This window comes from Equus caballus, chromosome 3 (assembly GCF_041296265.1).
Source record: "Equus caballus isolate H_3958 breed thoroughbred chromosome 3, TB-T2T, whole genome shotgun sequence".
In the NCBI taxonomy this organism is placed as follows: Eukaryota; Metazoa; Chordata; class Mammalia; order Perissodactyla; family Equidae; genus Equus; species Equus caballus.
The window spans coordinates 28548571-28573759 of NC_091686.1; the positions used below are offsets into that span (position 1 = coordinate 28548571).

The 25189-nt window shown below is 47.2% G+C and overlaps 1 protein-coding gene across 2 annotated transcripts in view; it reads right to left on the reverse strand.

The window, feature by feature from the left end:
• CDYL2 (chromodomain Y like 2) overlaps positions 1-25189 on the reverse strand; it is a 156704-nt gene that overhangs the window by 16486 nt on the left and 115029 nt on the right. For both annotated transcript variants that reach the window (XM_023637366.2, XM_070262085.1), the window contains exons 3-4: positions 11785-12002; positions 3820-3992 (exon numbers count right to left, since the gene is read on the reverse strand). In XM_023637366.2, coding sequence (XP_023493134.1) covers positions 3820-3992; positions 11785-12002 — 391 coding nt within the window. The remainder of the gene's footprint in view (positions 1-3819; positions 3993-11784; positions 12003-25189) is intronic.

Consider the following 25189-nt stretch of genomic DNA (forward strand, 5'->3'; position numbering starts at 1 on the left):
GTTGACCATCTTCAACAAAGGGGGTCCATCCCTGCTGTGGGCCTCACGTGGGAATCTCTGATACCCCCATTCCCTCTGCTCCGTCATCCACATGACAGTCCTTTGGGAATTCACCTGAGCCCTCACAACCTTCTGGAAGCTTCCCCCTCTAGACCCCAGAGACTTTCGCTTTGTGTACAACCTAAGCTCTGTGCAGGAGCATCAGGGACCCCTGAGGCAAAGGGGCCCAGTGTGCACAGCTCCAACCCTCCATCTCCAACCCCTCCTGTTTCAATGCAAGCAGCCTCATCAGTTCATTTCCTTGATAGAAAAATGTGAAGCACAGACCACTCTCCCCATCCATTTCCTCTCACCTCGAGCAGCAGATCTCTATCGCAAGGGCCCAGGGGATGGGGGAGCCAGACGGCAAACAGGATATTGCATTACAGACGCTGCTGCTCAGATATCTGATCCTGACTCGGACAGCGGGGCTGCGCTAGGGAGATGGCTGGCTGTCCTCCCCAGCATCCAAGTCCATCAGGCTGACCCCGGCCCTCGCAGCTTCCTCCGCTCAACCCGAGCCCTGCGGCTTCTGCCTGCCTGAGCTGCTGGACTGTTCTGATGTGGTAGAAGCAGCAGGAACTTTGACGTCTCCAAGACGTGGGGCCAAGTCTCGACTCTGTCCCTAACTAGTGGTGAGATCTTGGACAAGTTACCAGTCTCTGAAGCCTCACTTTCCTCCTTGTAAAATAGGGAAGCTGATGGTGTGTCCCCATAGGCCGTATGAGAATTAAATGAGACAGTCCACACAGGGCACCAGCACAGTGCCCAACACCCGGGGAGCCCTGGATCGCTGCCGCTATGGTTACGGCCAGTGCATCTGCCGGGGAGGGCAGACGTGGCTTTCGTTCCATTCTCAGTGTCTGTGATGTGTTCTCCTGGCCCAGAGAAGGCTCAGAAGCAAAATTCTGCACATGGGGATGTTTGGATTTCATGCGGAGCAACTGGCATTTCCTTTGTGACCCGGCTGCCCATTCCCTTTAACTAAGCCGTGGGGTGCGGCCCTTTCACTGCCAAAGCTCAGAGCCAGGTCAGCCGGTACAGAGCCTGTGAGCACCAGATCCACACGGTGACAGTCATCCCAGAGCCCCAGAGGGTTGCTCTGGAAGCCTGCTCCATAGTTAGACCCAGGCTTAGCTAGAACTCGTGGCCAGAAATAACAGTAGTAACAATGAAAACAATTCTTTATACCTATTCTAAGTACTTAGGATGTGCCAGGAAGAGTCCAAGCGTTTCACATGGCTTATCTGATCACTCTTGGTCCAGCTAGCCACCAGCAGGCCACCACATCACCTGTGAGGAGTTCAGGTGAGGGCAGCCTCCCTTTCAGGGCGGGCAGGCAGCTCTGTTTGGGTCCTGGATAGAGGCTTCTGCTGAATGAATCACCGAGCTCTTCCCACATCTGCTAATTCATTCAATGAACATCTGCAGAGTGAACACGGCGCACTGGGCCATGTGCGCACATGTTTTCTTTAGGAAACGATGAGGACGGGGTGGGAGCACTGCTGGGGCGGGGAGTGTATGTGTGGGGGGGGTTGCTGTGGCTGTGCAGCATGCCCAGATCCTGGAGGTCAGCCCAGCCGAGAGAAGGCATGTCCCAAGAGAATTACGAGAGATGTCAGTAGCTTATAAGATTCGATGGCCAAAAGATGTTTCAGCCATGCTAGATTTTAAATAAAGTTCTCTCGCAAGAGACTTCTCAGACGGTAAATACGTTAACATGCCGGGAAAATCTGCAGGAGTGGGACAGAGCTGCCAGCATGGCCCAAACTCACTTACTGACCATGCCCTTTACTCACGATGCTTCTCTGCCACATTGTGTCCCAGACTCTGAAGTGTGGCTGCTGGAGGGAGCACCACAGAGTTGGTGGAGCCGAAGCCCCCCCATAGGAGTTTGGTGGTGACCCCATGGGCATTCTTCTCTATGGGGCCATATTGTCTGCACCCCCACCCATTTCTCTCAAAGCTCCTCACCTCCCCCTTATCCTTTCTATCACCTTCCTCTTCACCCACTTCTCTTATAACCACCTTTTCTCTCTTGCATAAAAATAAGGATCTTTTTGTTTCTAAAACTTAGTGCTGTCAGTCAGCGGTACAGAAACCTCTTGGTTAGCATGGGGCAGGGTTCGCAACCCTGGCTGCACACTACAACCCCCGAGGGAACTTTAATAGCAAAGATGTGCTGGCCCCACCCCACACTCTTTAATTCAGGATCTCTTGCGGGTGCTGCCAAGCAGCTGGGTTTTGGAAAAGCTCCCTGGGGATTCTCTGTGCTGTCGCTGCTGAGAATCAGTGGCCTAGGGGACATCCCCGTTCCCTCTCCCCACGTCCCTACCAGATCATGAATGAGGAACTACCACTCCCTTTGAAGCATGAAGAAGAATGCCCTGTGCCATCTCTGCCTCCACTCTGCCTAAGAGAAACTCATCCTCCTGACGGGATGGCAAATGCCTGAATTCCACTGACTGTGTGGTCCAGAGGTGGGCTAATGGGTTGAGCATCTCCTGGAGTTTGGGACTTCCGGAAATCTAGCTAATGCCTCCACTGAATTCACCAACCAGATGATGGCGGCTACAGCCGAGGCTGTCCTCAGGCCCCATCTCTGATGGTCCCATAAATGAGGAGAGAAGCTTACTGGGGACCCTGCTGCTCCCCTTGCTACAGGACAAGGCAGCTGCATCATGTGGACATGACAAGCAGGGGACACCCCGCCGTGGACATGGCCAGGGCTGTCTGCACCCAGGAGCCCTGAGCGCAGCATGAAACCACGAAGCCTGTTCTCATACAGCGTTGCGGCTTTTCAAGTCTCCTCTGCAAGAATTCTGCAACAGGAAGCCCATGGATGTCCTGGAGCAGAGACCCCAGGGGACGCTTCAGCCTGAAGAGGGACTCGGAACCGCACATACGAGGGTGTCCCCACGTCATCTCTTGGAGACTCCGCTACCCCTGGAAGCCCCCCACAGCCAGGTGGGGGAATCAGCCTCCGTGTGACGCTGCCACAGCACAGCAAGACTGGAGGCCCCAAAAAATCCCCGACACCACGTGGAATAAGACCAGGTGGCATTACTGAACCATGACTCTGAGCACGGTGCAGGTGCAGCAGCGAGCCCGGGTGCCCTTCCCAGGGCGGAGGACAAGGGACAGCCTCCGCTGGAAATCACACCCACCTGCTTTTGATAAATCTGTAAAGAGAAGGGAACTAACCACCCTTCAGAGTCCCAGAAGAAATACTGATTGCTGCAATGGGATGTCACCCGCAGGATCCCAACATTTGCCTCAAAGGTAACAAGAGAGGGGGAGACACGGCCAACCCCATCTGGTCTGCAAATGCACAGCCTCCCAGGGAACCCTTCCATCGTCCTCCCCAGGGCTGAGCCACGTCAGCTCCAGGGCACAGGAACGCCCAGAAACTCAAAGATTTCACCATCAGCCAGAGGGCAGGAGCACTGTGGATAATACATAGACATTACTAGACACGGGGCTTAACCTAAGGAAATAAAATCTCTTTTCAATCGAAAGAATAAAGTGGGATCCAACCTAGAAAGCAAAGGCATCTCTAATTTTGGCAGGAAAATACAAGATGCCTGACTAAAATCTCAATTTCAGATAAATAACAAATTTTTTTTAACATAAGTATGTCTCAAATATTGCACGGGACATCCTTATGCTACGAATTCTTCATGTTTGAAATTCCAATTTAACTGAGTAGCCTGTGCTTTCACCTGCTAAATTTGGCACCCGAGGAGGGCCCCAGCGTGTGCGAAAAGGAGCACAGCTCACCTGATGGCTTCCGCGATCCGGGTGCTCTCCTTTCGCCGGTCACTGGACAGCCGGCCGATTAGGTAGGAATAGTCCAGGCCGCTGCAGAACACGCTGCCCACCGCGCTGAGGAGCAGCAGCTTGCTGTCGTCCGTGGCCGCGTTGCAGAGTGCTCGCCGGACCTCCTTCATGATCTGCGGGCAGAGGAGGATTTGCAGGAATGTTAAGGACCAGTCCTGTGAGCCCCGGGCTTTCAGACCGGTGGCCTCACTCCTGAGGGTGGAGGTGAGTACTCTGCTCTGCCTGTGCAGGGAGTACCCCCCACCCAGATACAAGCCACGTCCAGGCCACACAAAGAAATACCATAACCAGGGACCCTGTACTACCCCCGAGGCAGGCACAGAGTGCTAATAAGGTGGTGGTGGGTCACTGGGCAGACTGGGAAGCCCGGCTGGGAGTCGTTTAATCCCCGCAAATCTCTGCAAATCTTCTTCCAGCATTTGCTTGTTCAGCCCTTTCCAAGGCATGGGAAGGAGTCCGCTGCACAGCCCAGGTGAGGTATGTTAGCCATCTCTAGGAGGCCCGGCCCTGGCACATCCTTAATCCAACTAAGACCCTTGCATGGCTAGCAGATGGCACACAGGAAGTGGGCTTTGGCATCAGACCCAGAAAATTTTCCAGGTGCTGAGGGAAATGACCATCAAATACTAATTCTGTATCCAACTAAACTATCATTCAAAAGCAAGGGTAAAGATCAGGCAATTTCGGTAAAAGAATGTTACCACTCTTAGACCTTCATGGAAAGAACTAAAAAAGGATGCACTTCAAGAAGAAGAAAACTATATCCAGAAAGAAAAAAACTGATACGCAAGGAACATCAGCCAGCAAAGAAACTGGTGAATGTGGATGATACGTGAACATGTGGATAAATCAACAGAAGAATTGACTGTAAAAGTCACCATCCTGATATCGACGCGTGGAGGCTGGGGGTTTGCCCAAGGTAGAACTCTAGTCCTAGGAGAGAAGAGTGTGTACAACGAGAGGAGGGATGACTGTGGAGCACGCAGGTGTGCATGTCTGGAGTGGTGGAGAGGGAACGGCCACATTTAGGCTTCGCTCGGGGTACAAAACTTAAGGAAAACTTCTTAAAAGTACATGAATTATAATGAATGGGGGGATGTAAAATAAAAGCTCAATTACTCAATCCAACAGAAGTTAGGGAAGGAGAAAAAATACATGCAGAGAACACACGGTAAGAGAAAACAAGGCATGCCCTCACCTGGATGGAGCTGAGAGTCCAGTGGGGGGACAGTAAGTGAGCAGCCTTTTAAAGGACCATTATTAATTACCCAGTAGGCATAATCATAGAGGACAGTGGGGAAATATTATGAGAGCACTGCTTTTTAAATTATACTTTTAAAAGAAGCCCCCATTTCGTAAGCATTAGAAGTGCTAGGACCGCATCGAGTCATTTCCATATAATATTCTATTCCAAACAAAAACCCTGTAAGGTCGGGAGTGGTATCCCAATCTTGCAGGTGAAGGGAGGAGGACTCAGAGAAGTGAAGTAAGTTGCCGGAGGTGACCAGTCAGGGGAAGAAGCAGGATGCAGACCTCATCCCGCTGGCCCTTCTCTCTCTTCTACTCCATACGGAAGGATGACTTCCATGAATGGGTAAATCTTAGTGGAACAAACAGGGTGAGACGTCAATCTGAAACGAGACTCTCCTGGCCTGCACTCTGTGAGGACAGGGAAGCACTTTCCCCTCTAACCGGGTACAAGCCATGGCCATTCATTGTGAGCAGCAAAAACGCTAAGAGGCCACTATCTCGTGGGTCCTTCCATCCATCTGCCCCCAGAAACAGACATGCTCTCACCCACATGTGAACTCTGTTCTCTGGGAGGCAAACACAAGAAACCCTGCTGTAAAGCACAAGCTGCCTCTCCACACCGGACTCCGAGTGGCCTCTCCATCTGTGGTCACACTTCCTTGTCAGTTAGTGAAAACAACATGCAACAAAACAGCCACCTCCTTTAAGAACCAAATGGAAATAAATCTGTGTTTTATTCATGCAACAACAGTACAAAGTACATTTTTTTAATTTGAAAAAAATTATATCTACTTAGTACACCTTTCCTTTGCCTTTCTTGTGTTGATAATCCAATTGGGACTGATGGCTGGGGTTCCACCTTCTTGAAGGACCCCAAATTTTATAATGTCACTGGTTTGTTTAAAGTAAAATGTTCTAAAATTATTACACACTCCTTTGCCTTCTTCAACACAACACACTGCACACACGTAACCAACTCTCAGTGGTCACCTGCTGGTGTATGACAGACCAGTCCCCTCAGAGGCTCCTGGGATGAGCCGCGATAACCAATGGTACCAGCCCGCCATGCGCCTGAAGTCCTAAATCTGTTCTTGAGATTCCCTGCCTTGTCAGGCGCTGGCTCCGCTGTCAGCATCTGCTGGGGGAGGCACAGTCGTCCTCCACTGCTTCCAGCTTCCGATCTGCCGCGGGTTGGACGCAGATAACCAGATCCATCAGAAGTGGGTGTAAAATGAGAGCAGACCAGGGTCCCTGTCTCTACCTCATCTTTACCTGCTCAACTCAGTCACCCGGGGCCCATCTCAACCGCAACCACCTTCGTGAAGGCGTTCCCAAATATCACCAACCAAAGGCACACTCTTCATTCTCCTGACCCCCCAATCCTGCTATGACGCTTCTGACGCACTCCCTTATAGGACAGGCGCATCCTCACCTTATCCTGCCTCCTACCTGACTTAAATCCCTGTGACAGGCAGCCTGTAAGCTGGTCCTCAGGGATCCCCTCCACTGATATTCATGCCCTTCTGTCATCCCTTCCCCTTGAGTGTAGACTGGACCTAGTGACTCACTTCTAAGCGTGAGAATATGACAAAAGGGAAGGGAGGTCCCTTTCAAGAGGAGACTAGGCTACAAAAGGACTATAGCTCATCTGGGCCATCCTCTTGTGCTCTCTCCCCTTCTTGGAGCTCTCGGTCTGGGGGAGGCAAGGTGCCACGTGTGAGCAGCCCCATGGAGAGGCCATTCCACAGCCCACGTGGAGTAGCCACGAGGCAGGGAACTGCTGTCTCTGACCAGTGAGGACCTGACACCTGCCAACAGCCACCTGGGTGAGCTTGGAAGCGGCTCCCCCTCCACCGAGCCTTCAGTCGAGAGTGGAGCCCAGCCCACTCCCTGACTGCGGGCTTGTGAGAGACCCTGAGCCAGAGGCATCCAGCTAAGCCAGGCCCGGATTCTTGACCCACAGAAACTGTGAGATAATAAATGTTTGTCGTTTTAAGATGCTAAGTTTAGGGCAATTTGTTAGGCAGTAATAGACAATACAATCCCTTAAGAACTAAAATAGTATCCTGCTCATCTGCATAACCCTTGAAACACCTAGTCCAGAGCCCTGCACAGAGTAGAATTTAACAAATGTTTATTGAATTGAGTGAACGGCACAGTATTTACCTCCTCAAGAAGTTTATAGTCTAACGGGTGGAATCAGACACTTAACAAATTACCACGCAAATCCACGTGCACTAACAACTGGGATAAGTTCCAGAAGGGAGGGGCGCATGGTGCTATGAAAGCACATGAGAGAGCGATACAACCTGGTCAGGGAGGTGAGGGAAGACTCTCCTGTGGAACTGATGGCTGAGCTGAGATCTTTAGGAACAGCAGGGTCAGCTAAGCAAGGAGGAAGAGAAGGCTGTTTCAGTCAGGAAGACAGGCATGCACAAAGGTCCAGGGGCAGGTGTGAGCATGAAAGAAATCCAGCGTGACTGGAGTGCAGCTGGGGAGAAGAGTGACATGTGATATGAGGTGAGGCTCAAGGGTCAGAATGCACTTACACTACAGGCCACATTAAAGGTTTTAATTCTTTTTTTTTTTTTTTTTGAGGAAGATTAGCCCTGAGCTAACTGCTGCCAATCCTCCTCTTTTTTGCTGAGGAAGACTGGCCCTGAGCTAACATCCATGCCCATCTTCCTCTACTTTATATGTAGGACGCCTCCAACAGCATGGCTTGCCAAGCGGTGCCATGTCCGCACCTGGGATCCGAACTGGCAAACCCCGGGCCGCTGGAGCAAAACGTGCGCACTTAACCGCTGCACCACGAGGCTGGCCCAAAGGTTTTAATTCTTAACCAAAGTGATCGGGATCCAGTGATGTGTTCACAGTGTGTATGGGTATACATGTGTGTGGAAGGGGTGACTTGATCAGACTTGTGTTTCCGGCAGGGCACTCTGCCTGCCTTGTGGACAATGGATTACAGGGCAGGAGACGTGAAGGTGGGCAGACCTGTGAGAAGGTAATTGTGATAGTCCAGACAGGACAGCCTAGTAGTGTGAACTAGGAAGCTTATAATGAAAACAGAGAGAAGGAAACATATCAGGGAGCTATTTAAGAATGAAATAGCTTGAAGATAGTGTGGATGTGGTGTATGATAAGAAGGTGTGACATGTGACTTCTGCATGTCTGGGGTGCTCCCGGGGTGGTGGTGCTGCTGTCTGCTGAGGCTGGGAGCACTGATGAAAACCGGGAGTTGAGTGAGGGCATGGGGTCCTCTCCTAACGGGGTAAGAGGATGAGCTTTCCGTCACCAAGACTTTATTGTGCTGGCTCTTTTCTTAAGGGGCATATTCATTATTCTCCTGGTTCTTCGCTATTTTCCAGACAGGAAAAATATTACGACACACCCGCTAGCCTCAGAATCTAGTTAACACACTCAGCAATGTATGAATTTCTGCCCATGAGGCCAATCCAATCAATGTCACATATACAACCAGAAAAAGAAATTCAGTTATGACTGTGAAGGCAGCCCCCTCTTGTCCCTCCACAAACGAGCAAGGCCGGGTCTGCCGGTGCCCATTAAACCACCTCTGTTTCACCCTAACAATGACAGGAACATTTGTGGAGGGCCTCCTACGCGCCAGGTACTCTGTGAGCCTCTTTGCAGATGTTACCGCTAATCCTACAAGCAAGATATTGTAGCTCAGAGAGGCAAACGAGCTTCCCGAGGGGACAGAAGGGGTGAGTTGGTGGAGGTAGGATTCGAACCCAGGTCTGCTAGACTCCCAAATCAGTCTTCCTCTGCTAACACCACCTCTTCACTTCAGTAGGATCTTTCTTTTGGGCCCACGTTACCCGGTTAGCCGGCTTATCCATACAGCTAATCCACTCTGGTTGTTGAGACAGCTGAAAACACCAGATCAATAAGAGTTTTCCATTTTCCTCCTGTTCTGTCACCAACACACGCCAATTAGGAATGCAAGCCCGAATTAACCAAGCTCCTGTCTTGGGAGGTGAGACGCCGTGCACCTAAATCGGCAGGATGCCACGCGTTCTCCACGGTGAGTAGGCAGTAGTTAACATGCAAAGCTGATCCAGGGAGACAGAACGAACTGGGAGATTCACATTATTCGATTCATCAAAGGAAAAGGCTGTGTCTTTTTAAAGCATGCTTTTAAAAAGTAGTGAAGTAGAAAAAATCCAACAAGAATTGGTCTCCTGCGGATGTTTCAGGACGAGCTTAAAATAACAAGGTTTCCAGGTACATAAACATGTGCAGAACAGCCTTTGGGGTAAACCCCAGGTCTGGACTTCTCTGAATCCTATACAGAGGTCTACACAGCAGAGAACCCTGGGATGATTCCAAAGGTGGAGGAGGGAAAGACCCCAAAACACCATGCTTAAAGGAGGGGCAACAAGCAACCACCATCCCCACAAACGACAAACGTCTCTGCGCTTACAGGTTGGCGGTCATTCCTGACTGTCACACCCACCATCCTGTAAAAGAACCAAAGTCTATGCAAATCATGCTGATAGGACGTGTGATGACAAGTTCAAGGACACAGCGCCTCCCACCCCACCCCACCCCACCCCACCCCACTTCCTGGGCCTCGCCGAGTGTACTGGATACACCAGGCAAGGTCAGGCCATCCTACCCATCCCAGTCTGGGTGGGCAGTCACTCCTCGACTGTGTGCCCCACAAGACACAGCCCTGTGGCCGACCCTCCATGTGTTCATTGCTACCAACGAAAGCAGAGTGAAGCATATTACAGGGACAGGGAAAAGGGGCTTTGCAGTTAACTGTCTTCAATGGGGCAGGCACCGGGCTGCGTGCGAGAGACAAAATAGGGAGCAAGAGTGACAGCGGTGCCTGCCCTGCCCTCCCAAAGCGACATTCGGTTATGCCATGTGACCCCAGGCCCGGTAAGTTCTCTAAGCCAGTTTCCTCATCGGTAAGATGTGGATCATAATAAGCGTACATCAGAAGGGACCGGTGGGATGAAACGGGACAATAGCAAATACAAAGCACAAAGAGCCACTGCACTGTCATTGCTTTGTCATTGCGACTCTATGCCGTGCCCCAGGTCAGTCTAGCTGGAGAAGGCCGCTTGGCTGAGTGTTTTCCCACATTTGCGCCATCAAGAGTCCCCTCATCGCTCCCCACTAAGTACCCCACGTTTTGAATGGTGTTGTCGACCCAACTGCATTAAGTATTCATTGTTTCCCAGTTCTGTTCACCTAAGACAATATGATTAGCATCAAAAAGTAATGCAGAAAAAAGATAAATTGGACTTCATCAACATTTTTCAAATTGTCCATCAAAGGACACCATCAAGAAAGTAACAAACCAACCCAGAGAATGGGAGGAAGGATTTTCAAATCACGTATCTGATTACGGCCTGGTGTCCAGAATATTTTAAGAACTCTTAAAACTCAACAATGTAAAAAACTCCAGTTTGGAAAACAGGCAAAAGATTTGAATAGACATTTGTCCAAAGATAGACAAATGGCCTAGAAGCACACACAAAGGTGCCCAACGTGGTTAGACGTTAGGAAAATGCAAATCAAAACCACAAAGAGATACCACCTCGCGCCCACTAAAATGGCTATAACCAAAAAGACAGACAGTAACAAGTGTTGGCAAGGATGTGGAGAAATTGAAACCTCCATATACTTACTGCTGATGCAAATGTAAAATGGTGCAGCCACTGTGGAAAACGGCTTGGCAATTCCTCAAAAAGTTAAATATGGAGTTACCATATGACCCAGCCAATTCCACAATTAGGAAGATATCCAAGAAAACTGAAAACATATGTTCACACAGAAACATGTACACAAATGTTCCTAGTGATATTATTCATAATAGCCAAAAGTGGAACCAACCCAAACGTCCCCAAACTGCAGAACAGATAGATGAAATGTGGCATAGCCAGACAATGAGAAGAAAGGAAGCACAGACACACTGTAACACGAATAAACCTTGAAAACGCTATGCTCAGCGAAAGGAGCCAGTCACAGAAGACCACATATTGTACGACTCCATTTGTATGAAATGTCCAGAGACAGAAAGTAGGTTAGCAGCTGCCAGGGACCTGGGGAAGGGAGTAGGGGAGCGACCACCAACAGGTCACTCATTTCAAAACAGCATTTCCTTTGGGGTGATGGAAAAGTTCCAGAATTAGATAATGGTGATAGTTGTACAACTTTGTGAATATACTAAAACCACTGAATTGTACATTTTAAAAGGGTGAAATTTATGGTAAGTGAATTATATCCCAATAAAAAAAAAAAGTAAGTGAGTTGAGTGAACAGAAGTCCGTCTAAAGCACAGAAATCTGACATGCTGACTACTACGTAGTTTAGCTGGAAAAGCCCCAGACACGATGTTTGGATTCTGGGGCTGCCCCCTGACTAATTATGCAACCCTGCTCAGTTTATTGAATCTCTGTTCACCAGGGCCTTCCCTGTAAAAGGCGACAGTATCGTGCCCTGGTCATAAAGATCAAATAGTGATGTACGTCAAGTGATTAGCAGATTGTGTCCTGTAGCCAAGTTTGTGTGCGTGTTGGCTATTTGCATCGATGTAACGGAGAGAAAGCAGCGCCCCGCCCTGACTGAGGGAGAGGCTTTTCCCGCCTGACCCTCCCTCTGGTGCTGCCCCCTCACCTCGGGCGTCAGCGCGTTGTTGTCCGAGGTCTGACTGGACAACAGGATGTGCGTGAAGCCCTCCTCCTTCCGCACGACGATGTCCCGGAACCGACAGTTGTTCTCGTTCTGGCGGACGCTGTACCTGAGCCTCTTGTCAAAGACGTAGTCCTTCTCTGCCTCCAGCTTCCTCTTCACCGGGCTGTGCAGGGATAACGCCCCGTTGGTCAGCGCAGAACCTTCCGAAGTCAGATAAACAAAGTGAGAAACTGACAAGGCAACGATCGCACAAGAGCGTCGCGAGCAGAGAACGTTCAGATTTCCACGGAAAGGGTGGGATGCGATGGGGACCCCGTGCAGCCTCGGTTCTGGGGTGGTGAAGGGCCGGGGGTTTAACTGCTCCATCCCCAAATTTGGAAGAGGACAGACAGGGCTCTCCGTGAAGGGCCCCATGTGGTCCTTGACTCCCCTCTCCCACACACCCGCCAGTGAGCACCCAGCTTCTGCTCAGATGCCTCCAGCAACAAGGAACGCACTGCTTTGAAAACTTATGGCCACGAAACAAAACAAAACAAAAACTGCAGCTTTATTCACAAGCACCAACAATTGGAAGCAATCAATACACCCTTTAACAGATGAATGGATAAACCAACGATCATACATTCATACAATGGAATATTATTCAGCAACAAAAAGAAACCAGTTATCAAGCCACAAAAACACATGAGCGAATCTTAAATGCATATTGCTAAGAGAAAGAAGCCAGTCTGAAAAGGCTACACACTGCATGATTCCAATTCTAGGACATTCTAGAAAAGGCAAAAGTATAGAAACAGTAAAAAAAAGCAGTGGTTGCCAGGGGTTCAGATGGAGTAACAGGAGGGCAGAACAGGTGAAGTACAGGGCATTTTTTTTAGGGCAGGGAAACTATTCTGTATGAGACTATAATGGTGAAAAAAAGATGTTAAGTGTTTGTCGAAACCCAAAGAACTTCACAGCAGAGTGAATCTTAAAGTACACAAATTTTTTTAAAAACTTAAGAGATTGGGGGAATCCCAGGATGGAATGCAGAATGTCACAGAAGGATCCAACAGTATTACAAATGTGTGAAACGCCCTCACTGAAGGGGGCAGCAGGAAAGGAGCTGACCCGAGTAACTTCAGAAATGAGTGGAGTCTGTAAGACTAAAGGCAAATAGTCTGTAGAGAAGCACTGTGCTCCGGTTGATAAAGTTGATTCCAACGGAGGTAGGTACAAGCTACGATTCTGATACCACTATACACGCATGCTGGAAGTGAAACATCACGCAAATGGCAGTAGAGGGTAGGAACAAGGTTTCTCACTGTTGGGAGTGAGAGTTTACAGAGAAGCGAGGGGAGGAAGCTAGAATGATCCACGTGGTACTGGATTGGAGTTGAAGACATCAGTATGAACTCAGGTTTAGCTTAGAGCAGATACAGATGGTGACACACAAAAATATTTATAGATAAGCGTGTATACACAGGTTAGGAATACACGGGTATTTCCTTGCTGTCAGCTGAGAGGGCTCAGAATTAATGACACCCCAATTAGCAGTGGGCACAGCCAGCCCCCAGATCTTGGCTTCTAATATCATTCTCAGTAAAAGGAACCAGGGCTCCCCGGAGAAATGGCTGATTCTAGGACTGGGGCAGGACACAGACAAGATAAGCTTGTAGTGGCTGAAAAATAATAATAAACTTCACAATGATGGGGGTATGTCAAAAGGACACAGGAGCCAACTGGGAGAGCTCCCAATGGCCAAAGATGGAACAATTTGATCAACAAAATAAAGAAGTATTGCATTATAACTGACGGTATGGAATAAACACCCATGAGCCCACACTGATATAAATGAATGATTGAATAAATTAATAAACAGGAGCGAACAGACAAATCTCCCGTCCAGAAGAATTTCAAATAGTCTACAGAGATCCTCTGCCCTTGAGGAGGGGGAGCATAACCCCCCACCCTTTAGTGTGGGGTACACACTCTGACTTCCTTCCAAACAGCACAGCGTGGGAAGTCGGGGGCGGGGAGAGTAACTGGACAGTGGAGAAACCGGACGGGGGCAGATGGAGAAGTCAAAGCCCCTCCAGCTAGGAGATCAAGACCAACACCAACAGTGACAAGTCACAATGACTGCACGTCCCCTTGATATGATAAGAGGAGATGGGCACGGTACCTCTGTGGTCTTCCTCCCAAGACCCACAACCCCAGCCTAACCAGGAGAAAAACATCAAACAAATCCAAATTGAGGGACCTTCTACAAAATACCGGATCAGTACACTTCAAAACCACAAAGGTCATCAAGAACCAGGAGAGTCTGAGAAACTGTCACAGCCCAGAGGAACATAAGTAGACATGACGATTCGATGTTATGTGGGATCCTGATGGGACTCTTGAGCAGACACTAGGTGAAAACTAACGGAACTTGAATAAAGTATGGACTTCAGTTAACAATAACATATCAACACTGGTTCATCAACTGTAACACACGTACGTACATTCTAATATAAGACGTTAATATTACGAGGACAAGCTGAATGTGGGGTATTACAGGAACTCTCTGTATTATCTTCCCAATTCTTCCGTAGATCTAAAACTGTTTAAAAAGTGAAGTTTATTTTAAAGAATACATTTTAAAATGAAGTTAATAATAATAAATTTAAAAACCATAAACACTTCCCAGGTGATTCTGACATGCAGGCCGGTTCGAGAACCTGGCCCAGTGGTTCTTACACCTGAGCATATCAGGATGGCCTGCAGAACTGTTAAAACCCAGCCTGTGGGCCCCCCCCCCCCCCATGCTGCTGCCACTGCTCCAGCAACCAGGCTTTGGGAACCAGGGTCCAGACAATCCACAGACTGGTCTATCACCAGGAGCCCCACTGGTGCCGGGGCGTGAGCAGCCTTGCTCAAGGGTTGTGCTTGAACACTGATGAAGGTCTGAAAAGCTTGTTGCGTGTCACCATTCCTGCTGGGAGGCGGGGGGTGACTGCCCCATGCAGGATGGAGCTGCATCTCAAAGATGACCTCGTTAAGCTGCAGTGGTGCGGGAGGAAGGGTACGAGGAAACCCAGAGAAGGACATAGCTACGTGCTAAGCACTGTCGGAACCTTTCATTCTGTTTCTGGCAGGGATGGAAAAGAAGTCACTACAGAGACTGAAATGCTGGAACCAATAGAAGCCAGCCCCATGAGGCCAGACCTGTGCCCCACTTGGGAAAATTACTGTAGACGGGGTGGACACCCTTGTTTGCTGATCCTCAGAGAGCAGGTTTTGAGGGTCAAATTCGATAACATATTTAAAGGACCTGGGAGATAGTATACAATGCATAAATGGTTGCTTGTCACTTGCTTTATAATCATTACAGCCTGGCTCAGCACAAAAATATTTTCTGTGTGAACCCTGTCTCTCCTACAATATTGTGAGCATCTTGAGGGCAGGGCCACCATCACGTACAACACAGCCCAGCATAAGACCTGTGCACCGAGGAGTCCACGGGAATTGTTCCTCGGCCTCTGGAGCCCTGGATCCACCTGAGTGGACTCACACCCTTAATCAGCATTGGGGGTCTTGGAATCTCAAGAACCAAGCCAAAGGTGGGAACCAGGAAATGCTTCCCTGGACCGCTTCTCCCACATGCTGGGTCTGTACCCAGATGAGCGCCCAGCCGCCAAGGGGCACAGAAGCAGCAGTGCCTGTGTCATCCAACAGACTCCAGGAAGCCTCCTCATTTTGCACTTTTCCATTACCCAGAGCAACTGGCCTTTGTCAGACACCACGATGCGGGTAAAATGATTCAATGCACTCCAGAAAATAAACGCAGGCATTTAATTAAAAGGCTGTGTAAAGGGAGCTGCTTCTTCAGGGTTAACCTCAAAACCTTCAGCTCTGCGGAAGGGCTTCCTAATTGGAGCTGGCCACGGTCTCTCAGCAGACCAGGCCGATGCGTGCTGTGGTCCTGCTGGCGGAGGTTAGCACGTAACGGGAGCGGCTCTCAGTGGACACCGGCTCTCGCCTGGTGAGAAGTCAGGAGCTCAGGGCTTGGGTACATCAATGCTTTCTGGGGCTGGGGAAGGTTTGAATAAAATCCTTCTGCACCCCCCAACCGAGCTGAGGTGCTAATTAACAATTATATCAAGGAGGAGGACACGAGGGTTATCTTTTTTGAGCAGCTCTGTATACGCTGTCTCAATTTCTCAACGGTCCTAGGTAACTGCCACTGTGAGTCCATTTTGCAGATAAGGAAAAGCGAATACCTTGCTGGAAGCCACAGAGCTTTTAAATGGTAGAGCCAGGACTGGAGCCAGCTGACTCTCATTTTATTCGTTCATTCACTAAAAATCTACTTATCAAGTCCTACAGCTAGCTCTCACACTAGACAATGGAGGGCCAACAAAAATTAGAGAAATAAGGCCCCTGCCCCCACAGAGCCTGCTTCAGGTCGGGGAGATGGGAAGTAAACAAGTAAACTGACACCTAAAATAATTACAGATGGGAAAACAACGTGGTGCTGTGACAAAGAATAATGGGGGCGGGGAGTGTCTCTGTGAATTCAAAGCCTTTTTCTCTATCAGGACAGTGGGCCTGAGTCTCCCATGGTAACCCGGAAGATGCACCATCTCTGGGCCAAGGAAGGGAGGGAGGACAGACTCCTTGAGGGCCTGAATTCACGTCCTGTTATGTTTCTGAATGTCAGGGACTGAAACGGGCCCCTCCAGGAGACGCAGAGGAAAGTTGCCCCCCTGCAGCCCCTCAGACTCTGCCCTCACACTTAGCGCCCTCAAGACTCTCCCCTTCTGGGGCATCATACCTCCCAAGAGACTGCGGCAGGCTGGCAGGGAAGGCGCCATGGGAAATAGAACGTACCGGAAGCATGGAAGTTTAGGGGTTTGCAATCAGCACGGAAATCCCAGCCCTGCATCTGCTAATTGGGAGAAGCGAGGAAGCCACATGAGCTCTTGAGTGTTAGTCTCCTTGAGTATAAGATGGGGTTGATGGTACCTGCTCTTCAGGGTTGTTTTGAGCTGTTTTAATTAAAGAACCCACATGGGATTAGCCAAGTGCCCGGCTCATCCTAGGCACTTCACAAATGTTAGCTGAAGGACGCCAAGTCATTCCAGAAAAGAGGGATGAACTGGTGAGTCCTACAGCCAGGCCTCCCCTACTCCCAGGCCACACCCTTCCTCTAAGCCCAGCCACAGACCCAGGCCAAGAGACGGGGCATTCCAGGCAGAGAGGGGACTGACCAACCTGGTGAGCCCAAAAGTCCGAGTGAAACCCAATGAGGGATGAGCGTTCAAACCCCCACACTCCCTCCTCTCAGGGGCCGCAAGGCTGGGCAGCCCACTGCCCACTCTGTGCCCCGACTTCCCGCGTGTGGAATGGGAGAAACCACTCCTGCCTCGCAGGATGGCTGCAAAGTAAAGGCAACAACGCTTGCCGCGTTGGGGGGATGTAGGAAACTCCCCATCAAGCTGGTTTCCTTCCTTCTGTTCCCTTCAAGCCTTCTCACATTCCTTCTTTTGGAGTACACAGAAGTATTTCCCATTAAGAAGGCTCCCAAAAGACCATGCTCTGACACAGTCCCTCTGCTCCAAACACACAGAAGTGACAGATAAAATACTGGGCGCACAAAGATAATCATGTGTGTGTGTGAGAGGCAGAACACCAACACGAAGGAGTAAGTGAGGTTGGGAGCCGGGAGCCGTGGGCAGGAAGTGGACTAGAAGGCAGCAGAAACTAAGTCTTCCATGCAGGATGGGAGCGGGACCCAGGCAGACGGCTTGACTCCAGGGGATGGCGTGCAGTCTCTCCATGAAGGCAGAACAACGATAACAGAGCCATGTGCTGCCCAGGGCGGAGGCTTTCCTGGGAGCTCTGGGCCAGGCGGAGGCAAACACAAACTATTAGAGAGAGTGAGAGAGAGAGAGCAAAGAAAACCAACCAAAAAACCCTTCCCTCTTGAGATGAGCCTGTGCACCAAAATACCAAAACAGGAAGATATCTAATGCTTAGAAATCTAGCCAACAAAATCAACATTTGTGACATGAATTACTCCAAATACAATAGAATGAATTTCATGAAACAATCTGACAAGGACTTTAAAATAGGGACGTTTAGAATGATCAATGGGACAGATGTTAGACAAACATTCATTTAAAATAGGAAATTCTCAAACAAAAGCAGGCAGAAAGGAAACAAGGATGGGAGTAAGGTAAAGAACTAATTAAAAGGCAAATGACAAACAGGAAAAAAAAATATTCACACATCACAGATAAAAGACTAAGACGCCCAAATTAAAGAACTTGTCAACACTGAAGACAAGACAACCAAAGTCCTCCAGGAAAAAGATGGACAGAAGAGATGCACAGATCCACAAATATTACGTAAAAATGGCCCTTAAACATAAATGATTTCAGCTTCACTCAAAAGAATAATGCAAATTAAAACTCACAGTAAAATAAATGAAAATTAAAACTACACTGAGATACCATTTCTTACCCGTCAGCTTGGCAAAAGTGCAAAATCTTGACAATATTCTCTTCTAGAGAGAATGTGGGGGGTCAGGCATTCTCTTACTTGTGGGTGGAAGGCAAAATGGTACAACCACTATGGAAGGGAATTTGGCAATAGGTGACAAAACTCTTTGTGCACTTACTCTCAACCTAGCAATCCCACTTCTAGAAATGCGACATGAAAATATATCTCTAACAGTACAAAAATATACATGCACAAGATTATTTGTCACAGCATTATTTACAATCACAAAATATTAGAAAATACCTAAATATCCAGGCATAGACTGGGGAAATAAACTATGTACATTGACACAATGGAATACTATGCAGCAGTAAAAAGAATAACTATCTCTAACAAGTAACACGGAGTGATTTCCAAAATATACCTTCAAGTGAAGGGAGGCAAGAGAGTGTAAGAAAGACGAGGAAATAGATAAATCTGCTTATTGTTGCAAAAAGGAAATGCAGGAGGAATAAATCAGAAAACAATGAAATTGGTTACCCACAAGTGGTTGGCAGAAAGTAGAAGGGATGTGGAAGGAGGGACAATCTCTGAATATATCTTTTTGTTTTAATTTTTGGAAGGATGCTAAAGCATGTTAAGAAAATAAAATTGACAAGGATGGGGAAAAAATAAGCTGCATGCAAATAGAAAGAAATTAATCTCATCGTATTTCAAATGAATAACATAAGCACACTGCAGCACAGGGAGAATCAACATAAATAACTTTTGGGTGTGATAATATGACTTATATAGCCTCAAACAAATCTTGAGCTCTTCTAGGGTTTCTTTTCATAGTGGTAAGGGTGGAGCAATTCTAAAATTATTTTATGAGCAGTATAGGGTTGAGCAAACGAGTAAATGTGTGGTGTTATGGAGAGAGAGGGTTCTCTCTATGCAACTATGGAACAGGGGGAGACAAGGAAAAAGCTGATGAGATTAGAATGGAATTTGAGGTATCGGTATGAACTGATGATTTTAAAAATTATATATATTTCCCAGCTCTGTCAGCTGAAAGGGCTTAGAAGAAATGAAACTCTACAATGAGCACACCTAGATCCCAGATGTTGGCTTCTAAATACCAATCCCCACTAAAACAAACCAGGGCTTCTCCAGAGAAAGGACTGCTTCCAGGGCTGGACAGACAAGGTACAAGTTGGGCTGGAAAATCTTATTGTACTTGGAAGTAAGGAAGTGATGAAAAGAATAGTCAGGCATGTCAAAGGACATATGAGGCAGCTTGAAGGGGCTCACACTGGCCAAATCTGGGATAGTTGGAACATAAAAATAAATAACAGGGAGTAATGGATTATAAACCACTGCATAAAATAATTTTCAAGTCTGCACTGATAATAGGTAGAAATGATTGATAGACAGACAGACAGATGGATGGATGATAGACAGATAAAGGAGAAGAAATAACATCATGTCAAGCATGTTAGTGGAGATGAGTAACTTGAATGTAATCTTGAGGAAACATCAGAGGAACCCCAACTGAGGAACAGTGTGTAAAATAACTGGCTTGTGCTCTTAAAAACGTCAGCATCATTAAAGACAACGGAAGACCAAGGCACTGTTCCAGATTAAAGGAGAATAAAGAAACACGACAATCAAAGGCATCACAGGATTCCGGACTGGATTCTATGCTGGAGGAAAAATTCTCTCAAGGACTTTTTTGGGATAAAAGAGAGAAGTGGAATAAGGACCACAGATTACACAAAAGTATTGTACTGATGCTAAATTTCTGGAATTTCATAACTGTGCTGTGTGTTGACTTAAGAGAATATCCTTTTTCTTAGAAAATACCCATACTAAATATTAAGGGGTACAGAAGCACGATGTGTGTGATCTATACTCAAATGTTTCAGGAAAAAAATAATCATTTGTATAATCATTTGTATATAACTTATGAGTGTGTACGTATGTGTGAATCTATTTATTTATACCCGTATGTACATACACACGCATACATACATAAACACAGAGACCTATACAGAGAGAGAGCCAATGTGGGAAAATGTTGAAAACTGATGAATCTGAACAGAGGTTCTCTATAATGCTTTCTGTAAGTCTGAAATTATCTTAAAACAAAAAGTCAAATACATTTTAAAAACAAATATCCTGTAAACAAGAATAAAATTAAAATTCTGTATAAGAGATAACTCTAAGGAAAGACTATCTAAATAGATAATAGCTGAATACTTCCCGGAACTTAAAAAAAGACAAGTTCGGGGCCAGCTCTGTGGCGTAGAGGTTTAGTTAGTGCCTTCCACTTTGGCGTCCCAGGAGTCCCAGGTTTAGATCCTGGACACAGACCTACACAGAGCTTGTCAAGCCACACTGTGGCAGCATCCCACAAACAAAAAAATAGAGGAAGATTGGCACAGATGTTAGCTCAGAACAATCTTCCTCAAGCAAAAGAGAAACATTGGCAATAGATGTTAGCTCAGGGCCAGTCTTCCTCACCAAAAGAAAAGGAAAAAAAAGAAAAGACAAGTTCTTTGTTTGAAAGAGCACTCTGAGGATGAAGAGACAAATGATAATGAAATTGCAGGATGTCATGGGTAAAGAGAAGATCCTAAAATATAGCATGGAGGAAAAAAATCACATTATTGAAAAGGATTGACAGACTGATAGCAGCAACAGCAATAACAGAGGCCTGAAAAAATGAACTACTATCATCAAAATGCTGAGAGAAAATAACTGTCAATCAAGAATTTTATACCCAGCTAAAACAGCATTTAAAGAACCAAGAAAATTGGCATTTTCAGGCACCCCAACACTAAGAGAGTTTATCTACCACGGAGTCTGAAAGAATTACAAAGAGAAACTTTAGCAAATCAAACAGTTAATTCAGAGGAAGGTGTAGGATAAAAGAAACAAAGTTGATTAAAAAAATTTCAGTAAATGTGATTACTGGCTGTGAAAATAATAAACATAATCTTTGATGTTTAACACCATTTGGTATACAAAACAAAAACAAGATTTCCAATGAGAATTTAAAGCTGAATAGAGTCCTCCTTGCTACACACAATAGGAGGATATCATATTTGTTAGAAAAATTTATAGCTAAGTATGTATGGTAAAATTTAAGAACATAATCTATAGCTAGTTTCCAAGTCAGCCCAGGGAGAGGAAATACATAAAACATTCAATTCAATAAAAAGCATGAAAAAGTCATGAGATGGGGATGGGAGAGGGCAGAGAAGCAGAATAATAAAAAGAAAATGCAAAATAAACTAGGAGAAAAAAATCCAAATATGTTAATAATCACATTAATCTGTGAACAGATTAAACTCATATATTAAAAGAGATGATCAGATTGGACAAAGAATCTAGAAAAAGGAATCCAGGTGTGTGGAAGATTCCCTAAGGAGAGACTCTTAAAGACTGAAAAGGACACCTCAACTCAGGTGATGGGGGAAGGAAACCCACCCAACCAACCGAGAAATGGCAGAATGACCCCTAAAGTGTCCAGAAATGGTGTGCTGTTGTCATCGTGAAGCAAGAAAAGGTGTGTCAGGAAATGCACTGCAGTTTGTAAGATACACAAAGAGAAACAGAAACCCATTATCTGAAAGATAAGCTGCCTTGGGACTAGGGGTGAGCTTTCTGGGAGGACGGAAGGTAAAGGTCTGAAGGAGGCCACAGAGGACTGCACAGACGGCAGGACACTTCTGCCATGCAGTATGAATTTTCAGGAAACACAGCCATTCTAGGCAGGGCTCAGAGTCTGTGCCCACATTCTCCACCAAGAACATCTCAAACCCCCAGCACAGAAGAGCACCAAGGATGCTATCACAAAGGATGCTATCCCCGGTTGAGGGAGGCTTTATCCATGCTGGTTCCACACTCACACACTACTTCTCAGAAACTAGGGCAGCTCTTTGATTATCATGGGCAGTTGGGCAAGGAGAGATCTTCACCTGCCCCGGAACAACCCAAAGCGGAGACTTCTAGGGTCGGTACAGCATCATTCTCAACGTCCTTCCTCTCTACTGTTCACCATAATGTAATAACATTTTGTTGAGTGTTTCCTATGTGATTCACACAGCTTATCTCATTCATTCCTAATAACTACCCTGTAAGTCACCGTTTTATCCACATTTTACAGATAAGAAAACCAAAACCCAAGGTCACACCACTGCAAAGTGCCAGGATGGGGTCCAAACTCCAGCACCTTGCCTTCAAACTTGATACTCTTGACTCAAGCATCAAGACTCTGAAACCTAACGCTGGTGTTGGCTCTGAGGGATGTTTTGCTTTTCTTCCAAAGAGCCTAGTCTTTGCTGAACAAAGCAGGAAAGAAAATTCGAGCACTCGTACCTGGTTCTGGTGTCGTGTGATACTGCTACCAAGCCAAGCCCATTTTGCAGTGTTATCATCAGCTATACATCTGCCTGATGCCTCCGCTGGACTGGAGGCTCTTTGGGGACAAGGCTGAGAGATACCTTTGTGTCTGCAGGACTGAGCACAGTGCCTCGCAGACAGCAACTGCTCAACAAAGTGCTCATCAAGTGAATGAATGAGTGAAAAAAAAATGGAGGAAACTGGAGCAACTTCATCATACCACGTGCCAATCCCACATTCAATGCTCCCGATGCTGAGAAGCAGTCCATATTCATTTCTCAATGTGCCAATCACACTTCCAAAGCTCTATATTAGTCACGTGCATGAAAACACTTGTTTTCTGAAATCAGGTTGATCTCACACCTAGATGACTTATACTTATATCACACCTGGCCCTTCTGCCTCACAACAGCTGAGCGAGATCACACCTCTCAAAGATGCCCTGGGAGAGAACACGGTGTGAGTGCTACAAGTTTCCTTCCCTTGTGAAGAAAATAGTAACACCTTTTGTGGTTTGAGGCATCAGCACGCAGAAGGAAGAAGTGGCGAGACCAGAGTCATTCTCTCTCCTGGAACACCCTTCCGTTCCTGCCCACCTGGTAAGGGTCTCCTCATCCTTTTCAATGCAGCTCCACTGTTACCTGCTTAGGAATTCTTCCAGAGAACGCATCTTTCTTCTTCTGGCTGTTTATACATCTTTTACACATCTTCCTCCATCCATTCAGCATGGAGGTAATGAGTGTCTAGGACAAGCCTGGTACTTGTGATACACTGATGGGCAGAAACAGATATGGATCCTACAGTCTGATCCAACGCTGTCCAACATACAGATGGAAACATTCCGTATCTGCACTGCCCAATAGAGTAGCCAAGAGCCACAGATGGCTACTGAAATTTTTAAATGTTTAATTTTAATTAATTGAAATCTAGCTTTAACCACATGTGGTTGGTAGCTGTTGGTAGCTACCCTGTCGGCCAGTGTGGGTCATCACGCTGCGGGATAGTTACCTTGCAGAACTTGCAAGTCCCAACAGAACTTTTCTCGCACGTCTGACTCCCTTCCTCACCCTCAGATGGATTCTTAAAGGCAAGGGCCATGTTAGTCATTGCTACACCTTCAGAACCCACGCAGCCCAGCACACAGAAGCGGGTCAGTCACTGTGGAATAAACGAATGAGTGGATAAAGGAGTAAATGCCAGACATATAATGGAGGACCTATAGAAGTTTCTAGCTCCTGGCCAAAAGTAAGAGAGTGAGAGCAAGAGGCCAGAAAGCAGGATAAGGAGATTGTGATGGATCTGCTGCGAGCCCCATAAAAAGATGCAAGTGCCAGGCATTTCCCTTCCCGTCATTCCCCTCAGCATTCTGGTCACGATCGCCACCTTGGGAAGCAGATACGATTCACAGAGAGAAGGCAGGGCTGGGACCACCCCAAGGCCATTCACCCCCTGGAGCCCCTTCAGCTGCCAACTCCGGAGAGGGTTCGCTGGAGGGAAGGCTTAAAACAAAAGAGAAGACTCATCGGTTCCACAGTTGAGCAAAATCATCACTTTGTTGACGGCGCGGTTAGGGTTTTCCAGCTGCAGTTCTCAGAAGAGAAAGTGATAGTTCCAGTGCATGAGAACCATTTCCTGGTCTGTGGTTGACTCACCAAAGATCCCTAAAGCGTTGCAGGCCATTCTGACAGTGCAGCGAGAGGGGAAGTACACGGGCGCAAAGTTAACGTGTCAGGCCTTTTTCTGTCTCAGCACATGAGAAGGAATGATGTGCCACCAGCAGGTTCAGCAGCTTCTTTCAACACAAGTGGGGCTGGGGGGTCAGGATCTTTAGGGGAGTGGAGGGGTGGTACTGAAGCTGAAAAAACCCTCCAGTCACTCCACCCACTCATGTCATGAGAGTTCAAAGAGCCCAACATGCACCTGAACTCAATACTTGTACCATTATTTCAGGGCTGGTCATTGTCCCAGAGCCTGTCACCATATGCAGAATCCCTGATCTTGGGGCTGAACTCAACAGCAAAGCTCAAATTTACAGGTACCTTAACAACAACAAAAAATCTTCCTTAGTCATGTTAGCCATCATCTGGCATGTTATAATCACGCCTGACAAAATCCATATGCCGTGAATTCCAAGAAAGCCCAAGGAAGAAATTCATTAATTTCATTCTTCCTTCTCCTCTTTGCCTGAACAAACTCCACCAAGGTTATTCAGAATTGCTGAGGGTGATGAGCATACATCTTATGATGTTTATTATCAGACATCTAAATGTTTTAAACAGCAGAGCAAAGCATGAATGCAAAATGCAAAGTAACTCGATGAAAGGGACTTTTCCAGAGGTCAAAGCCTGTCTCCTTGTTGAGCCCTCCACAGCCAGGCCTACTCTAGAGGACTATTAGGCCAGATTCCTCAAACACAGCAAAAGTACGCAGTGACTCTGTTGAAAATCCTTTTCCTCCTCTTTTCTTGACTCTCCTCTGCTCACAAACTCTACCTTCTGGCCTCATCCTACTTTCCAACCTGAATTCCCAC